The sequence below is a fragment of the Lynx canadensis genome, chromosome E2, assembly GCF_007474595.2.
Source record: "Lynx canadensis isolate LIC74 chromosome E2, mLynCan4.pri.v2, whole genome shotgun sequence".
NCBI lineage: Eukaryota > Metazoa > Chordata > Mammalia > Carnivora > Felidae > Lynx > Lynx canadensis.
Window position 1 is genome coordinate 49230556 of NC_044317.1, and position 17778 is coordinate 49248333.

At 56.1% G+C, this 17778-nt stretch overlaps 2 protein-coding genes across 2 annotated transcripts; both read left to right on the forward strand.

The window, feature by feature from the left end:
* The first annotated feature begins 10560 nt into the window (after positions 1–10560).
* IRGC (immunity related GTPase cinema) lies at positions 10561–11955 on the forward strand. The gene has a single exon (XM_030298531.1). The coding sequence runs from the start codon at positions 10561–10563 to the stop codon at positions 11953–11955; it is 1395 nt and encodes a 464-aa protein (XP_030154391.1).
* A 2600-nt stretch (positions 11956–14555) lies between these two features.
* LOC115502794 (interferon-inducible GTPase 5-like) lies at positions 14556–16489 on the forward strand. The gene is made up of 2 exons (XM_030298532.1): positions 14556–15159; positions 15767–16489. Exons 1-2 carry the CDS (start codon positions 14556–14558, stop codon positions 16408–16410), a joined length of 1248 nt encoding a protein of 415 aa, XP_030154392.1. The 3' UTR covers positions 16411–16489.
* The last annotated feature ends 1289 nt before the right edge of the window (positions 16490–17778 follow it).

A 17778-nucleotide genomic window follows, 5' to 3' on the forward strand; every position in this document is an offset into this window, starting at 1 on the left:
GCTGTCCTATTATTTACCCATATTGTATAAAAGAGGAAACTGAGGCTCGCAGGAGAAAGGAAGGACGGCTAGTAAGTGGCAGCTGTGGGATTTGAACCCACATCTGCCTGACTCTAGAGGATGAACTTTCCCCCCGTTAAACACTGAGGAAATGTCAACACACACGCAAAAGTAGAGGAAATAGTACAATGAACCTTCAAGTATCTACCCCCCTGCCTCCACAGCCCCTGTGTCAAAAATTATCCACATTCTGCCAATTATCTCTTCTTTCCCTTCCTCTTCCTCCTTCCCTCCCTCCCTCCTCTCCTCCATATCTTCCTTTCCTCCTCTTCCCTCCATCTGTCTCCTCTTCCTCCCCCCCTTCCTTCCTCCTTCCCCCTCCTCCCTTCCTTCTGCTTTGTGCTGAGTAGTTCTAAAACAAATCCCAGACATCACATTTCACCCAGAAATACTTCAGCGGGCCTCAGAGCCTGCACGCATAACCTCTGCATTACGTGTCCTTCCTGGGAGAGAGAATGGACTAGAATAGAGCAGCCGAGAGCTTCCCTGACCTGCCTCCATCCATTAGCAAAGGACCCCGGAATGTCCTTGGCCTCCAGGGGAGATCACCCCTCGCCCCTGCGGGGCTGTGGTATTCTTCTCAAGTCCTCACAGAAAAATCATATCAGAAGTGCCTCCTTCTATGTGCAGACGAGAGTCACAGCAAAGAGAGAGACGGCGGTCAAGAGTGTGGACTCTGGTACCAGTCTGTCCGGGTTCAAACACCGGCTTTGCCGGCTACTAGTTTTGTGACCTTGGGTGACGACCATACGTGCACAGAAGTCAGAGTTCAATACAAGTAAATAATAGCCTTTAAAAAAATGTGTATTTATTTTGAGAGGGGGCGGGAGGGGCAGAGAGAGAGAGAGAGAGAGAAAGAATCCCAAGCAGGCTTGCAGGGTCAGCACAGAGCCCGGCCTGGGGCTTGAACTCGCGAAACTGTGAGATCATGACCTAAGCCAAAACCAAGAGTCAGATGCTTAACCGACTGAGCCATCCAGCCACCCCTCCCTCCCATGTCAAAAAACCCCCTTGTATACCACAATGCGCACGTACGTGTGTGTATGTATCTACACATACACTGATATCTGATATCAACGTGTGCATATGTATGTATTTATATGTATTTATGTATAGAATGTCTATATGGGAATATTTGACTTTGGGGAATAACAGAAGGAGCTCCGTGAGGCTCTTACCATGAAATCCCAGGGAAGGGGGAGGTCTGTGGGGAGAGTCTACGGGGAAGAAAGGGGGAGAACAGAGAAAAGGAAAAGGGAAAAAATTCAAAGCATGGACATTTGTAGCAAAATTACAGGTATCATGTTCTGGGACGCCGGGGTGGCTCAGTCGGTTAAGTGTCTAACTTTGGCTCAGGTCATGATCTCACGGTTTGTGAGTTCGGTTTGTGAGTTCGAGCCCCGCGTCGGGGGCTGAGCTGTCGGCACAGAGCCTGGAGCCTGCTTCGGAGTCTGTGTCTCCCTCTCTCTCTCTGCCCTCCACCACTCATGCTCTGTCTCTCTCAAAAATAAATAAACATTAAAAAAAATTTTTTTTTTTTTTAGAGGAAAAAGCAAGTACCGTGTTCAAGGTAGTGCTTGTCTCAGGAGAGGAAAGAGGAGTGAAAGGCATGTGGTCAGGGAAGGGGCCGCTGGGGATTGTAGCTGTTTTGATGCTTTTTGTCCACTGAGCGCTGAGATGCTACTTATACTCTGTTTTTGTATGTTCTAAGTAATTTGTAACACATTAAAAAAACTTGAATAATATACTCACATTGGTGCCCGTAGAGGAAATCAGGAATGTACAATAGAATTAAACTCTTGGCCTGGCTAACCACCCCCCCCCCACCCCCCCCCCCCCCCTCCCCACCGACTCCAGGGTCATGGTCATCAGATAAGCATTTCCTGAGCACCTCTGTAGGCTCCCAGTTCAGCCGAGGTGGGTCATATCCTGGCCCCATCCCCTGGGCCTCCAATCTCACAGAAACATCATCTTCCTTCCTCGCCTCCCCCCCTCCGCCTCCACCCCACGTTTCTCTGCATCTGCACCTTAGAGCAGACATCCTCTAGACAGGAGGCCGTACTGGGTAGCAGGAAGAAAGGAGCTTTTGGGGCCAAACACACATCCGCGCTGTGAGACCCAAAGGGCGCTCCCCCTCCCCAGTGATAATAGTTAAAGGCTATTATTTGGGGCGCCTGGGTAGCTCAGTTGGTTGAGTCTCACTCTTGGTTTTGGCTCAGGTCATGATCTCATGGTTTGTGGGTTCGAGCCCTGGGTCAGGCTCTGCTCTGGCAGGCAGTGTAGAGTCCGCTTGGGATTTTCTGTCTCTGTCCTTCCTCTCCACAAAAGAAAGAGAGTGGCGGGGGTGGGGGGCAGGCAGGGAGAGAGAGGAGGACAGAGGATCTGAAGCGGGTTCTGTGCTGACAGCAGAGAGCCTGATGTGGGGCTGGAACTCATGAACCATGAGATCATGACCTCAGCTGAAACCAAGAGGTGGACACTTAACAGATTGAACCACCCAGGTGCCCCTAAAAAATGTCAGATGCATTTTAAAAGTTTGCATGATTTATCCCTTCAATGCATTGAAAGACAATTCTAAAATATATAATGAAATGGAATAGAAAGTTAAAAATGAAAAGACACGGTGAATAGGGGAGGGGTGGGAATTCAAGGAGCATCTTCCCCTGCCTTTCTTGGTGTCACATTTACCCAGGTGAAGTCTCCTGGACATCCCTTCTCCCCGACAGACTCCAGGAAGCAGTCAGTTAAATCACTTCAGCCCTCAAACGTCTAGGACATAGATTTTCAGGAGAAGGGATGTGGGCTGGAGGGAACGAATGTATTTAATTCATTAATGGGTGTTGCCAGCCTGGCCTCAAGTGTTTCTTCTATAGCCTGACCTCATGAGGGCCACCTGATTCTCTCCTGCAACCAGACCTTGACTTCCCAGCCCTCCCCCTTTGCCTACCACCTTCAAGAAACAGCCCTGCCCTATCTCTCGGCTTCCGACCAATGCTGTGCTGAGCCATATCGGAGCCTGATGAAAAAGGCCCTGTATACTTGCTTTGGGTTCTTTTTTAATGGTCATTATTTTTCCAGAACACTAAAGTAGTTGAAAAAAATATTGAAAAAATATAAACGGAGTATATTAAAACTCATGATATTTTTAGTTAACGTATTTCTACCAAGACAGAATTTAACATAATTTTTTATTTCACTGTAAGTCAATTAAAACTTATTAAAAATTTTTTTTTAACATTTATTTATTTTTGAGAGACACAGAGAGACAGAGCGCAAGTGGGGGAGGGAAAGAGAGAGAGAGAGAGGGAGACTCAGAATCCGGAGCAGGCTCCAGGCTCTGAGCTGTCAGCCCAGAGCCTGATGCAGGGCTTGAACTCACAGACGGCAAGATCCTGACCTGAGCCGAAGTCGGACGCTTAACCGACTGAGTCACCCAGGTGCCCCATAAAGCCATGTTTTAGGCCACTAAATGGCCAAGTGATTTGGGGGAGGGAGTGTGCTATTTTTGACAGAGTGGTCTGGTAAGGCCTGTCTGAGAAAGTGACATTGTATTTGAGCAGAGGTCTGAGTGAAGTAAGGAAACAAACCATGGAGACATCACGGGGAAGAGGGCATGGAAGTGCAAAGGTCCTGAGGCAGAACTGAGTCTAATGTGTCTGAGGGAGAATCACGGTGGCTGGTGTGGCTGGAGCAGAGTGAGCAAGGAGAGAGTTCTAGGAGATGAGGTCTGTGAGGGCCCAGATCTCATGATAGACCACAGTGAGGATGTACACACCCATTCCCCGGGGGGGCGTCAAAGGCCTTCTGGGGAGGGTCATGAGAGGAGGCCAGGGATGAGGCAGGCATCCTTCTGCACTCAGTGACACAGTTTGGTCAGAACTAGGGCCAGGACTACAGCCAACAAGTGAGACACTGGCCTTGGGTGCAAAATTTAAGGGAGTGTCAAAAAACTCAATTAGCGAGATAAATGATATTGTAATGTAATACTTTTTTTTCCAAAAATAGCAAAAAATCCATGATATTTCGATGAACAAGATACCAAAATTTTAAATAAAGACCAGCACCTGTGCTGAGCCATGTTGGTGCCTGAAGCAAAAGGGAAAACGGGCACCCCTGGCTTTGACGGAAAGGAACCCCTCGACAATATTTTCAAAACCTGCGTCTCGGCCTATCGCCTTTTCAACTGAGAGAATTTTCATGCTTGACAGTTTCTCTTGGCCAAATGATGATGTTAAATAAGCTTTAATCGGGGCGCCTGGGTGGCTCAGTTGGTTAAGCGTCCGACTTCGGCTCCGGTCATGATCTCACGGTCTGTGAGTTCGAGCCCCACGCCGGGCTCTGTGCTGACAGCTCAGCTTCGGATTCTGCGTCTACCCCCTTCTCTCTGCCCCTCCCCTGCTTGCTCTCCGTCCGTCTGTCTCTCAAAATATTAAAAAATATTTAGTGCGTTGGCTGAGCTCAGCTGTTTCTTCTGCTGCCATGTAGCTGGGGTCGCTGTCGTGGCTGCAGTCAGCTGGAGGTCAGTTAGGGCTTGAGGTCCTAAGGTGGCTTCAGGCTCATCTCCACGGGGGTCTCTCCAGCAGGACCTCACCATGGTAGCTCGGGCTCTGAGAAGGAGAAAGCAGAAGTTGCCAGAAGTTGCCCCCTCGTAAGGCCTGAGCTTGGAAGTTCTAGAATGTCCCTTGTGCTACATACCATTGATCAGGGCAAGTCATGAGGCCAGCCCAGGTTCAAGGGGAGAGGACAGAGACTCCCGCTCTTGGTGGGACGAGGGGCATGTGCCTCCAGGGACGGGAGAAATTGTTGGTGGCCACCGCGACAGGCAATCCACCAACCTTACAACTCGCTTTGTTTTTATTTTTTTTCCTTCATACTATTTGACACGATCTTATTTTCGTTTATTATCTTTCATCTCTCACAAAATACAAGCTCCATGAGGGCAAGGGCCATCTGTGTGTCAGTTCCTGCCGCTGTATCTAGCCAATGTGTATTTGAATGAATGAATGAATCTCTAGGGACTAACTTCAGGTTTCCTCGGGTTCGTGGTGAATGGAGAGAAGGTGAAGGCCACATGTGTAGACATCCCTCGGGAAGTGCTTCAGGTGTTCAGGAAGTGTGTGTGTGTATAGGGAGTGAACTTTCCCCAGAAAGCCTTCCCTGACACCTCCCCACCTCGAGCTGGGTCAGTCACCCCCTTGGCTCTCACACTTGTCTGGGCAACTCCGTCCCTACTCTACCCCTGCGGGTCGTCACCGTCAGGAGAGGGGTCTGTGTCCCTCATGGATTCTGAGTTCCATGGGGACAAGGCCGGAGCTGTCTTTGGTCACCGCTGGGTTCTGAACATCGAACCTACTGGGTCCTTGGCACACAGTAGGCATATGCCTCCCCGTAGGAAAGGACTGTGTCTGTCATTGCTGTGTTCCCAGCCTGGCAGGCACAGAATGGACACTCAGGAACCCCCTTCACTGATTCTCAGAGGTACTCCCCCCGCCCCCACGTTTTAGCAATGATGACACCCGGGAGAGTCGCGGATGGCACCTTACCGTCACTGTCAGCCATCCCGGGGTCAGACTCTGCGGTTAGGAGGACAACTTAGCCACTCTGTTTCTCACGCACGAGCGATGCACGCGAGGGACACACGGTACAAAAATCTGTATTTTCTAAGCATGCCTACAAAGAGTAAGCGTGGAATAAAAATTTTAAGACCTACGGAAATGCCGTGTGATGCTTGTATTGGCAGCAAATTTTCCCCTCGTCGGTGGGACAGAAAATGGTGTCTGTGACAACCAGGGGCACCTTAGGTCTGATCATCTAGGGGACCCGTGGAAAGAGCGAATGCATGAATGTGTTCATCTCGTTTGTGTCTGTCTTCCTCTCTCCTCCAACCTCAGCTCCTGGGGTTTATGTCTGTCAGAGGACGTTGGGGGGGGGAGGGGAAGAACAGAATACTGGTCCCAGTTAAATGAGCTGCTTCATCCGACGGGTTTCACACAGCGCTTGGCACTTTGTAAACACTAAGGGAACCCTCTGCCTTCTGTGTGATCACGTCGGCCTCCTCCAACAGCCTGTGAAGTGTCCTTCACACCTGTGGACCAGTCTCGGGACTGGCCGAGGGTCAGGTCTAAGCAAATGGTCGCGGAATGACCAAGTAACAGATTGCGTGAATTCCTGGGTGAATGAGAGCCCTCTGTCAATTCCGGGTCCTTGCACAGGGCCGGTCCTGTGGCCTGGGATGCAACTTCCTAGCAGGCTATCAGGCTCCCACCTCTCAGCTCAGGTGCCCTCTCTTCCAGGAAGCCCTCCCTGACTCCCAGGCTGGGTCAGGTATCCGCTTTGTGTTCCCACGGCCCTCCAGGGTCCCCCATCCTGGGCCTGGGTCCTCACTGTCTGTGGGTGGATGTGACTCCCGCATGGGCCTGTGAGCCCCTGAGGGCAGAGCCTGGGTCTGCCACACTTCTGGCTGGGCTCCCCGGATCACGAGCAGGGGCCGCATGAATGAGGGTCATGGATGGTGAGGCGGGCCTCGGGGACACGACCTGTGTGCGTGGTCTGCGTGCAGTTGAGTCTCTCCCGGTCTGCGGGTCTGTGTGTGCCTGAACGTGAGTCGGCTGAACCTTGCATTTGCCGGAGTTTAGCTTTTCTGTAATTTGAGAGTCTGTGTCTCTGCTTTCCTTCTTAGGCCGGGGGTGCAGGTCTGTGACTCTAGGGGAGGGGTCCGGGTCTGTGTGTCTGGTGTCTGGGAATGTCCGAAAAGATATATTTTTTTGAAGTTTGCTCATTTATCTGGGGGGGGGGGGAGTGGACAGAGAGAAGGAGAGAGAGAATCCCAAGCAGGATCCGCACTGTCAACGCAGAGCCGGGCGCAGGGCTCGAACTCACGAACTATGAGATCATGACCTGAGCCGAGGTCAACAGTCAGATGCTTAACTGACTGAGCCACCCAGGCTCCCTTGTCTGAAAACACTTTTTAATCTCCGGGTCTCTGGGTACTTCTGTCAGTCACTGAGGGTGTGAGTGAGTCCATCAGCCGGTGGTCTGCATTTCTCTTTCTTTCTGTGGCTGAAGAATACTGGACTGTGTGGTTGGCAAACCATTCTTTCCTTTTTTCTAAATAATTTTTTAAATGTTTACTTATTTTTGAGAGAGAGAGAGAGAGAGAGAGACAGAGCATGGGTGGGGGAGGGGCAGAGAGAGAGGGAGACACAGAATCCGAAGCAGGCTCCAGGCTCTGAGCTGTCAGCACAGAGCCCAACGTGGGGCTTGAACCCACAAACTGTGGTATCATGACCTGAGCCGAAGTCGGGCATTTAACCATCTGAGCCACCCAGGCACCCCAATGTTTATTTATTCTTGAGAGAGAGAGAGTGAGCGGGTGAGGAGCAGAGAGAGAGGAGACACAGAATCCGAAGCAGGCTCCAGGCGCTAAGCTGTCAGCAGAGAGCCCAATGCGGGGCTCGAACTCATGAACCGTGAGATCATGACCTGAGCTAAAGTTGGAAGCTTAACTGACTGAGCCCCCCAGGTGCTCCAGACCATTCTTTCCTTGACTCTTGGTGTGGCCTTGAGCTGGTCTAGTCCCTTACCGGACATCCGTCTCCTCCTGAAGTTGTTTCCCCAGGTTCCTTTCCAGAACCGACCTTCAGATCCATCCTTGGGTAGGAGGGGCCTCTGGGGACACCCCAGGAAATGGGGGAGGGGAGGGCCCGTGGAACTAGGCCTGGGCGGAGAAGAGGCTTGGGGGGTGGATGGGGTGGACATGGTCCTACAAGGACTTGAGAGCTGGGTGTGTGTGTGTGTGTGTGTGTGCGCGCACACACACGCTTGGATGCTGCGGAGATGGAGGCTGGAGTTTGGGGGAGCGGGGTGTCCCCCGGTGGCTGGGGTTCAGGGCATCTTGGTCTCTAGACCTTCAGCCCTTTCCCTGTGTCTGTGTGTTTCCTCCTCTCTGTAACCTGTGTTTCCTTGGTTCTCTCTGACGTGGTGTCTCCTCCCTTCTGTCTTCTTGCCGGACTTTCCCTCCGATTTTTTCCTGGGGGGGTCTCCTTCCACACCCCGACTCTCCCCGTCTCGGGGGCCTTTGCCTCAGCCTCTCTTCTCATTCACATCACTCCCCACTTTGGCCTCCTGGTTTGTCACACTGCTGCCATCTTGGGTGGTGGGTGGTCGTGAGGAAGCAGGGGAGGGAGAGGGCAGAGAGGACCACGGCCTCACACGGAGTTGGCACTGAGCTGGGATTTGAAGGATGGGCTGTGCTGGGCACAGGAGAGGACAGTGAAGCTCTGGGGAGGTAGAGGCCGAGCCCAGGGGCCTGAATACCAGATACCGAATGGGGGTGTGGCACTGCACCGCAGCTCGTGGGCGCCAGACCCGGCCAGGGCCAGGGAGAGGCATGCCGTGACCGTGTGGGTGGTTTCAGACCTGGCCTCTCCCCGCAGCCAGCGCCGGCGAAGCTAAACCAGCACCCTCAGAGCGTGTGCGACACATCTCAGGGTGGCAGGTGACTAGATGGTACCGAGAAGGGCACACGAATGATGAATGACACGTTTGGGAAACAGCCCCCTGGAAGGAGAAGAAACAGAGGGCGGGCGGTGAACGGGCTCAGGCTGCGGAGCTGGGACCTTGTGCTGAGGGTGATGGAGACAGCGGATGGGCTGTGAACATGTTGGTGTTAGAGAGAGCTCTCTGGGTCCCTTGTGGGGGACTGAGGGCCCAGTGTGACCGAGAAGGGGGCCCCAGCAGCAGCCAGGGGATGGGGACCCCGCCCTCTGACATCACTGTCGCCACATTATTGCACTAGGGTTGGCTGGCCAATGAGCTGCTGCTTGCTATTATAATGGGTCCTAGCAACAGGTCTGACCTTGGGCTAACAGGGGAGGAGACCCCACCAGCGGGGAGAGTGTGAGGGGACAGGGAGAGCCTGCAGGGCAGGTGAGTCCCCTGAGGGCAGGGCTCTCTGGCTGGACTGTGGGGGAAGGGAGGAAGGGGTTTCCAGGCCCAACACCAGCTCTGTCAGCCCTAGTCCCACCCCAGGGGCCACCCTCCTCTCTGGTCCTGGCCACTGGGACCTGCCCCAGCATTTGCTCTCCTGTCCCTTACTTAGGGGGACAGGGTGCAGGGGCAGCGGGCATAGCGTGGGGGAAATGCCTACACCGGGTGGCAGGGGGGTGGGTAGGACATGATGGGAACAATGTGGGGGGTGGACAGGGACAGCCCAGAAGACAGGCAGGGAGGCAAAGATGTGTGGCTGAAGACAGAGGGGGCCCTTCGGAGGCATGAGGGAGCCCAGGGACCTGGGTTTGAGTCCTGGCTGGGGACATCACTTGTGTAGTCCGAGCCTCGGTCCCTCTCTGTCTGCTGGGGACGGCGATCCCTAGCGTGAACTTAGCTTAGCAACCAGGGCGGGGCGGGGTGTTCGACGAGAAGGACTCCCAGCGTCTGGGCGTTCACCTACAGCAGGCTTCTCCCACCAGCTGAACCCAAGAACGCTGGCCCAGGGCTAGATACACGGGCTCACAGTCGATCGATCGTCACAGCAGCCCCATGAGGTGGCAAGGTTATCTTCCATGGTGCGGTTGCTGCCCCTGAGGCTCAGAGAGGGCAGGGTATTGCTCAACGTCACACAGCTAGGAATATTAATCGTGATAATCATGGAGTTGCTGCTGATAACAGACTGTCTGCTCTGTGCCAGACAGTATTTCAAGGGCTTTACATGTATCAACTCGCTTAATTCTCAACAACCCAAGGGGTGGTTTGCTATTATCATAGTTAACCAGCCTCCTCTTACGGATGAGGGGAGTCAGGCAGGCGGTTTCAAGTCACCTGCCCCACGTCACTCAGCACGTATGTGGGGAGCCAGGATTTGACTCCGGGTCTGGCTCCAGGGTCTGGATCCCCTTCCGGCTCCTCCCAACAGCGCTCCCTGCCCGGGCCCGGGTGCTGGGTTTCAGCCCCGCAAAATTTGCGGGGCCCCGTGCAAAATGAAAACACAGGGCTCCTGGTTCAAATATCATTAATCTCGGTCAGTGTCAGCAGAGTATTAAGCCAAGAGCCGGGCCTTCTAAGCCTGGGGCCCCATGTGGCCGCGTGGGTCCCGAGCTGCTGTCACACTGTTGCTGGTCTTAGGTTATCCTTGAAGGGTCCTGAGCACCTCAGGAGGTAGGTCAGTCACTGTGCCCTTTACGCGGAGGAGCAGGCTCAGAGAGCCACCTTATCCTGCCCCAGGTCACACAGCAAGTTAGTGGCAGGGATGGGATGTGAGCCTGGGCCCGTGAGACTCCAGACCGCCCTGCCTCGTGTCAAAAACGTACCCCAGGTTTTTGAGAAGGGGAGGGCTGTGAGGTGCCAGAGGGACTTCCCTTATACCTTCGTGTCTCTCTCTCTCCCTGCCCTGTGCCAAGGCCCAGGAGAATCCAAGTGCTCCCTTGTACCCCCGCAGACACCGAGGACCACGCGCCCCGTGACTCTCCCCCCATCCCCGCGCCCTCTGAGCCGCTGGTCACCATGGCGACTTCGAGGTTGCCCGCGGTGCCCGGGGAGGAGGAGACCACCATCCTCATGGCCAAGGAAGAGCTGGAGGCCCTGCGCACCGCCTTCGAGTCGGGCGACATCCCCCAGGCGGCCTCTCGCCTCCGGGAGCTGCTGGCCTCCTCCGATAGCACTCGCCTGGAGGTGGGCGTCACGGGTGAGTCGGGCGCCGGCAAGTCGTCCCTCATCAACGCCCTCCGTGGCCTGGGGGCCGAGGACCCCGGCGCGGCCCTCACCGGCGTCGTGGAGACCACCGTGCAGCCTTCGCCCTACCCGCACCCACAGCTGCCCGACGTGACCCTGTGGGACCTGCCGGGGGCCGGCTCTCCGGGCTGCCCGGCTGACAGGTACCTGAAGCAGGTGGACTTCTGCCGCTATGACTTCTTCCTGCTGGTGTCCGCCCGCCGCTGCGGGGCCGTGGAGACCCGCCTGGCCTCCGAGATCCTGCGCCAGGGCAAGAAGTTCTACTTCGTGCGCACCAAGGTGGACGAGGACCTGGCGGCCACGCGCACCCAGCGGCCCTCGGGCTTCAGCGAGGCGACCGTCCTGCAGGAGATCCGCGACCACTGTGCCGAGCGGCTGCGGGCGGCCGGCGTCACCGACCCCCGCATCTTCCTCGTGTCCAACCTCTCGCCGGCCCGCTACGACTTCCCGCTGCTCGTGTCCACCTGGGAGCACGACTTGCCGGCCCACCGGCGCCACGCCGGCCTGCTGTCGCTGCCGGACATCTCGCTGGAGGCGCTGCAGAAGAAGAAAGACATGCTCCAGGAGCAGGTGCTCAAGACGGCCCTGGTGTCGGGCGTCATCCAGGCCCTGCCCGTGCCGGGGCTGGCGGCCGCCTACGACGACGCTCTGCTTCTCCGCTCGCTGCGCGGCTACCACCGCAGCTTCGGCCTGGATGACGACTCTCTGGCCAAGCTGGCCGAGCAGGTGGGCAAGCAGGCGGGCGACCTCCGCTCCGTCATCCGGTCCCCGCTGGCCAACGAGGTCTCGCCGGAAACTGTCCTGCGGCTCTACTCGCAGTCATCCGACGGCGCCATGCGGGTGGCCCGTGCCTTCGAGAGGGGCATCCCCGTGTTCGGGACGCTGGTGGCCGGGGGCATCAGCTTCGGCGCCGTCTACACCATGCTCCAGGGCTGCCTCAATGAGATGGCCGAGGACGCCCAGCGGGTCCGCATCAAGGCCCTGGAGGAGGACGAGCCCCGGCCTTCGGTCAGCCTAGAGGCGGCGGGTGACAACGGCGTGGAAAAGCGGGTGTCCGGGGAGGGAACCTGCGAGGAGGCCCCGCTCTCCACCCGCCGGAAGCTCGGTCTGCTCCTCAAGTATATCCTCGACAGCTGGAAGAAGCGCGACTTGTTGGAAGACAAGTGACCGCGCAGCCCCTGTCCCCTCGCCTCACCCACAAACCAAGCCTTGACAAAAACCAACCAACCAACCGAAGCCGCTGTAGTGAAACTGAGCGCTGCGGTCGCTGAGGGGCGGGCGTGGAGGGGGCCAGAGCTTGCCATCTTGGGAGGGCGGGGGAGGGGCGGTTTGGAGGGGCCCGAGGAGGCCTGGGCGCCCAAGGCCAAGAGGGATACGCTGACCTGGAAGGGGGGGAATGGAGCTGGGTGGGGAGAGCTTCAAGATCCGGATGGCGGGCCAAGGGCCCCTTGCTGGGATCTCTCTCCCTGGTCCCCTGGTAGCCAAGGGAGATCTGTGGGGCAACAGGACGTCCCGGCCTGGACCCAAGACCGGCGTCAACTGTCAGCCTGTGCGGGTGACTTAGTGGGGACTGGGACTGGCTATGGTACTTATTTTTGTTGCCATTCCTGTCCCTTTCAGAGAAGCCCAGTGTCCCAAAGGCCGCCTCTGGAGGGGGGGTGGTGGGGCAGCCAATCAGTGCCCAGGTTGGGTACAATGGTGCCTAGCAACCCAGCTAAACAGGGTGGGGGGCTCAGAGCATCCCCAGCCAGCCCTGCTGCCGGTGAGTGATGGTGGGTGTCGGTGGCGGGGGGGAGGGGAGGTCCCACGGCCTCGGGCTGGCCTCCGCGTGGAGCCTGGGGTGGTAAGGCTGGTGGGCTCTTTCTCTGCCCGCCAAAGCAGGGAGGGGGGCAGAGGGCGAATCCCGCCACCGAGAACGAGTCGTTTCGGAGGCTTGTGGGAATGTGTGTGGTGATGAGCTTTCTGGTGTGTGTGTGTGTGATTGGGAGGGGCCTTGGTAAGTCTCGGGGGGTGTGACACTGTGGGTCCGAGGTTGTGAACAGCCTGCTGACTGGGGTTACCTGCTGTCTCCGCGTGGGTGTGTGGGTGCACGGATGCTGGGGTTGTCCTGAAAGGCCATGGAACTGAGAGGGGGCGATGGCGGTAGGATTCCTGAGAGCTGCATGGGCTGCGGGTGACACAGGGCATGTGCAACACGTGGATGGGGTGAGGGCATCTGTATCTGCCCAGGGGACCCTGTGAAACCAAACCCCCGGGCACTCCCTTACTCCCTGTTGGCTCTTCGGTAGGAATGCAAAAGTGAATCTGACACCCTCGCACAAGCCTAACCTCACATGCCGAGTCAAGGGTCACATGTGTTTAAAAGATTCGCACGCTACCTGGTTAGGGGCTTTGGACAGGACAAGGGCTGCCTCTAGGCTTTCTGTGGGCTTGAACAAGGGTCACGGATGGGGTCAGATTTAGGTGCGGAGAAAGGCGAGTTTCCAGGAATTCACAAGAAGAGCCCGGAGGCTGTGTATAAGGCCGGTGGCGAAGCGGGGACTGTCCTGCGGGGAGGTGGCCTCACCCCTAGGTGCTCACAAATACTGCCTGTGGGTATTCCCAGATCTGGTGGTGATGATTCTAGCCTCATTTGGGGCCTCAAATTACCTTATACCTAGAAAACCATTCCGGACTAAGACGGGCGGCTTTCCCCTGGAGGGTTAACCAAAGGATTCTTCTCTTCCTGGGACGCCTTCCCATTGGCTGTGCCGGGACTACTTTTGGGTTCACATGGACTTTTCTGCGCCAAAGAGGGTGTGAGTGGTTATGGTAGGGAAATCCCAGACTCTCAGATACAAGGATAGACGGTCCATTCCAAACCTATTCTCAAAAACACAGCCCACATCCCGGTACCTGTGCACCCTCACACACCATCCTGAACACGGGACTCCCTGGCGGTGTGAGCATAGGGTGGGAAGGCTGTATGGCAGAAGGATCAGAGGGAGCCGGTCCATGTCCTGGTTCTGGTGCAGGCTGGACAATCTAGTGACTTTTACCTCCCTGAGCCTCGGTTTCCCTCTCTGTAAAATGGGGACTTAGTGAAATTACGCATGTGGTTAGGACAGTGGCTGGCCCCGGGTAAACGTTAAATGAACACTAACTGCTACCAGCGAGGATGAGGGTTCCAGCGCTTAATTACTGCCCTATATGGTTGATTGTAGTGCCCGGTGCATGGTCAATGCCACAAAAAGTAATTTAAGAATTTGAATTCTAGGAGCACCTGGCTGGCTAGGTCGGTGTAGCGTGCGACTCTTGATCTTAGGGTTGTGAGTTCGAGCCCCACGTTGGGTGTAGAGATTACTTGAAACTAAAATCTTAACAAAATAATGATCTTGAAGAAAAAAAAGAATTTAAATTCTAGGATCAGAGGGACCGATTCCTATTCTCAACACTCCATGCACTAGCCGGAGGCCTTGGGCAAACGATTTCTCCACTGGGTGCCAAATGTGGATAGTTAGGGAATCTCCTTTTCCGGCTGTTATGAGGATTTTATGAGATGCTCCAGGAGGAGAACCTGGCAGTGATGAATACGTGTTAACTGAAATAAAGCACTTAGCACGGGGCCTGACATATGGTTGCACTCGCAGTACGATTGCTGGCAAGGCCTCAGATACTTTGGGCGTGCTGGGGGGTGTAGAGAAGAGAGGGCGGCCCCGAGTGAAAATATTCCCTTCCCTGCCCTGCCAAAGGTCATCGATCCTGAAGGCCTGGACATCAGGTAGCCCATGGCGGGCAGAGTCTTCCAGTCAAGCCTCAGCCAGTCCAAGATACTGGAGCTATGGAGGGACACCAGTGCTCTGATGGGAGCCTTTGAGGCGGGGGGTCTGCCCGCAGTGGCCGCCAGGCTGCAGGCCACACTTCATTCGCTGGAGAATGCCAGGCTGGACATTGGCATCACTGGGGGCACAGGCTCCGGCAAGTCGACCTTTGTCAATGCCATCAGGGGGCTGGGAGACGAGGACCCCAACTCAGCCTGCACGGGCGTGGTGGAAATGACAGTGGACCCCACGCCATACCCACACCCTAAGTACCCCAACATCGTCATCTGGGACCTGCCGGGCATAGGCACGTCCCGCTTCCGGACTGGTAGATACCTCCAGCGGGTGCTGCTGGAACGTTACGACTTCTTCATCATCATCACCTCGGACAGCTTCACCGCCCACCATGCCCAGCTGGCCTGCGAGATCCTGCAGCGGGGCAAACGCTTCTACCTCGTCCGCTCCAAGGTGGACGTGGACATTGCCGCCTCGCGGAGCCGGCGCCCCAGCACCTTCTCTGAGGAGAGAGTGCTCCGCCAGATCCGGGAAGACTGTGGGCGGCGGCTGAGGGGTGAGGTTCAGGCTCTGGAGGTGGGTGGATTCTGGAGGGTTTGCCGGCCCCCTCCCCTTCCTCTCCCAGCTGAGGCCCACAGTGGGAGAAGGGGTCATCCAATGTCGCGCTGCGTGACTGATCCGGGCACCGCGGTGAAATAATGCTTACAGCTGCCATTCACTTCCTGAGAGTTGGCTCTTCCCGGTCACAGGTGACAGAGACCAATCACCTGCATTAAGGAATCAGGGCACGTTCTGGCGTGTGTGTTTGCCAAGTTAGAGCGGTGCAAAAGCTCTGCGCCCACGGGATGCTGGCACCTGTGGCCGAGGGCAGCTGACATTTGTTAAGGGCTTATCGCAGGCCAGGCACCGTTTTCATGCGCTCCCTTCACAGCATCCCTATGAGGCAGGTACAGTTATCCCCTTGTTTGGTTTGGTAACTTGCCCAAGGCCACACGGGTGGTGGGTAGCAAGGCTGGGGTCCGAACTCAGGCAGCCTGGCTCCAGGGCCAACTCTCGCGAGCCACGTGCTGTGCACTCACAGCAAGTGCTTGTGCCTCCGCGGCGGTCAGCACGCCACGGCCTGCTCCAGCGCAGGGACAGAGCGGTGCTCTTGTCTTCTGCAGCGGAGGGCCTGAAGGACCCCAAGGTCTTCCTGCTCTCCATGTTTGAGTTGGGCAAGTACGACTTCCACCTGCTGGAGGAGCTGATGGTGAAGGAACTGGAGAGCCACAAGCAGCACGCGTTTCTGCTGGCCGTGCCCAACGTCTCGAAGCCCATCCTAGAGAAGAAGGCAGCCTCGCTGCGGCAGCATATCTGGCTGGTGGCCACGGTGGCCTGTGGCGTCAACCCGAGCCCCGTGCCAGGCGTACGGGATGTGGCATGTGACCTGTATGTGCTCATCAGCTCCCTGGAGGGCTACCGCCGCAGCCTCGGCCTCGACGAGGACTCCCTCGTCAGGCTGGCTGAGCAGACAGGCCAGCCCCTGCACAAGATCCTGGAGGCGGTACAGGGCTGGAAGACCAAGGTCACTGAGGCACTGGTGGTGGAACTACTGGGCCAGGCCTCCAGGGACGCCTCTGCTTTCACCCAGGAGCTCCTCGGCGTGCCCATCCTAGGCGCCCTGGCCACCTGCGGCATCAGCTTTGCCACCATCTACCAGATGCTCCGCACAGCTCTAGACGAGGTGGTCAAGGATGCCCAGAGAGTGCTGACCCAGGCCTTCCTCCACGACTCTGACCATGAGCTCCCAGATAAATCCAGTCAATAATCCCAGCCCTGAGCTTAGGCCAGCTGGAGGTGGCAGTGTAAGAGTGGGAGGACACAGGTTCCATCTGTCCCCAGGCTGGATGGTGTTGAGGAATGGAAAGAAACTCAAGCTCCAACCCTCCTGCACTGTGTGCGGTCTTGTACTTTTGAGCCCCGGATCTTATGCCCTCTCTGGCCGTTGCCCCCACCTTCCCTGCCCTGGACGCTCAAATCAACCAGCAGTCCCCCTGGGAAGCAGAGGGAGGGGGCGGGACATGGGACAGATAAGGTCTGACAAGGTGGGGAGGATCTCAGTTGCCTAGCTGAGAGGGCACTTAGGAAGGTGTTTGTGTAGTCAGGGCAGTGGGGCGAGGGGTTCAGAGGGGGCAAGTGAATGTCTCCGCTCTGAACGGCCTTGAAGATCGTTAAGGGAGTTTCTTGCCTGAGGTCTTCTCGGTCAGCAAGACCTGGGTGTCATGCCTCCCAGTCCTCAGCCCCTCGCTCTTTAGAGATCTACAGGGACCCCACTCCTGGCCTCTTGGGTGTTTTCTTCACCACCCCCCACCCCGCCCCCAGGATTCCTACAACAAGGACGCCAGGACTGTATGGGTACGCCCAAGGGCAGGAGGAAGGCAAGGAGGCCAAAGGGGCATGGGGTAGTGGGCAGCCAGACTTGGCTGGTGACGGAACCAACCGCGTCAGGGAAGGGTGAGGTGGCGTGATTCGAAGGTCGGGACTAATTTGGGATGGGTGCGGTGGCCAGACCCACTTGGAGACGCACTTGGGGAAACACTAAGCTAGGAGGTAGTGAATTTAAACCGGGTAGGTGAGGTAGGTACCATATTGAAGTGAATGGTGTACTTAACTGAGGGTAGGTTCTGGACTTACGAGGCAGAGACTACTTTTAAGCAAGAGTAGACGAGCTCTGTAGGCAAAGGAAGCCACCATACTTCAACTGTGGGCGCTGTGTGTTAAGGGTAACGTACGAACATTTGGATAAGGGTAGAACTTGTTTCAGCTCAGGGTAAGCCCTGTATTTCACTGTATTTAACTAAGACACACTCTATTTTTTAACCATATACTGAATCAGGCATTGCATTTAACGAGGCATTTCACCAAAGGCAGGCACTGTCTTCAACTGAGAGCAGACGACACGGAGGTAGTCACTGCGTTTAGCCAAAGGAGGGCACTGTCTTTTCCTATCCATGGCACAGAGATGGGACTTGATGTCACCGCAGGAAACAGAATACCCCTTTTTCTAGGGGCTTCCTCCTTAGCAGAGACTGGTCTTCCTCAGCTCCTGACAATTCTACGACCTGCAGTGAAAGTGTCCCCATGGCAAGTTCACTCAGGCTCCAATGGTGGCTGCAGGTAATCTGCCCCCTAAAGG

What these genes read in the sequence shown, in the direction of transcription:
- LOC115502794 (XM_030298532.1), top strand. Translation starts at nt 14,556, where the DNA reads ATGGCGGGCAGAGTCTTCCAGTCAAGCCTCAGCCAGTCCAAGATACTG. An exon ending in CTGTGGGCGGCGGCTGAGGG is followed by an intron (nt 15,160 to 15,766) that starts GTGAGGTTCAGG and finishes TGTCTTCTGCAG; the next exon opens with CGGAGGGCCTGAAGGACCCC.
- IRGC (XM_030298531.1), top strand. Translation starts at nt 10,561, where the DNA reads ATGGCGACTTCGAGGTTGCCCGCGGTGCCCGGGGAGGAGGAGACCACC.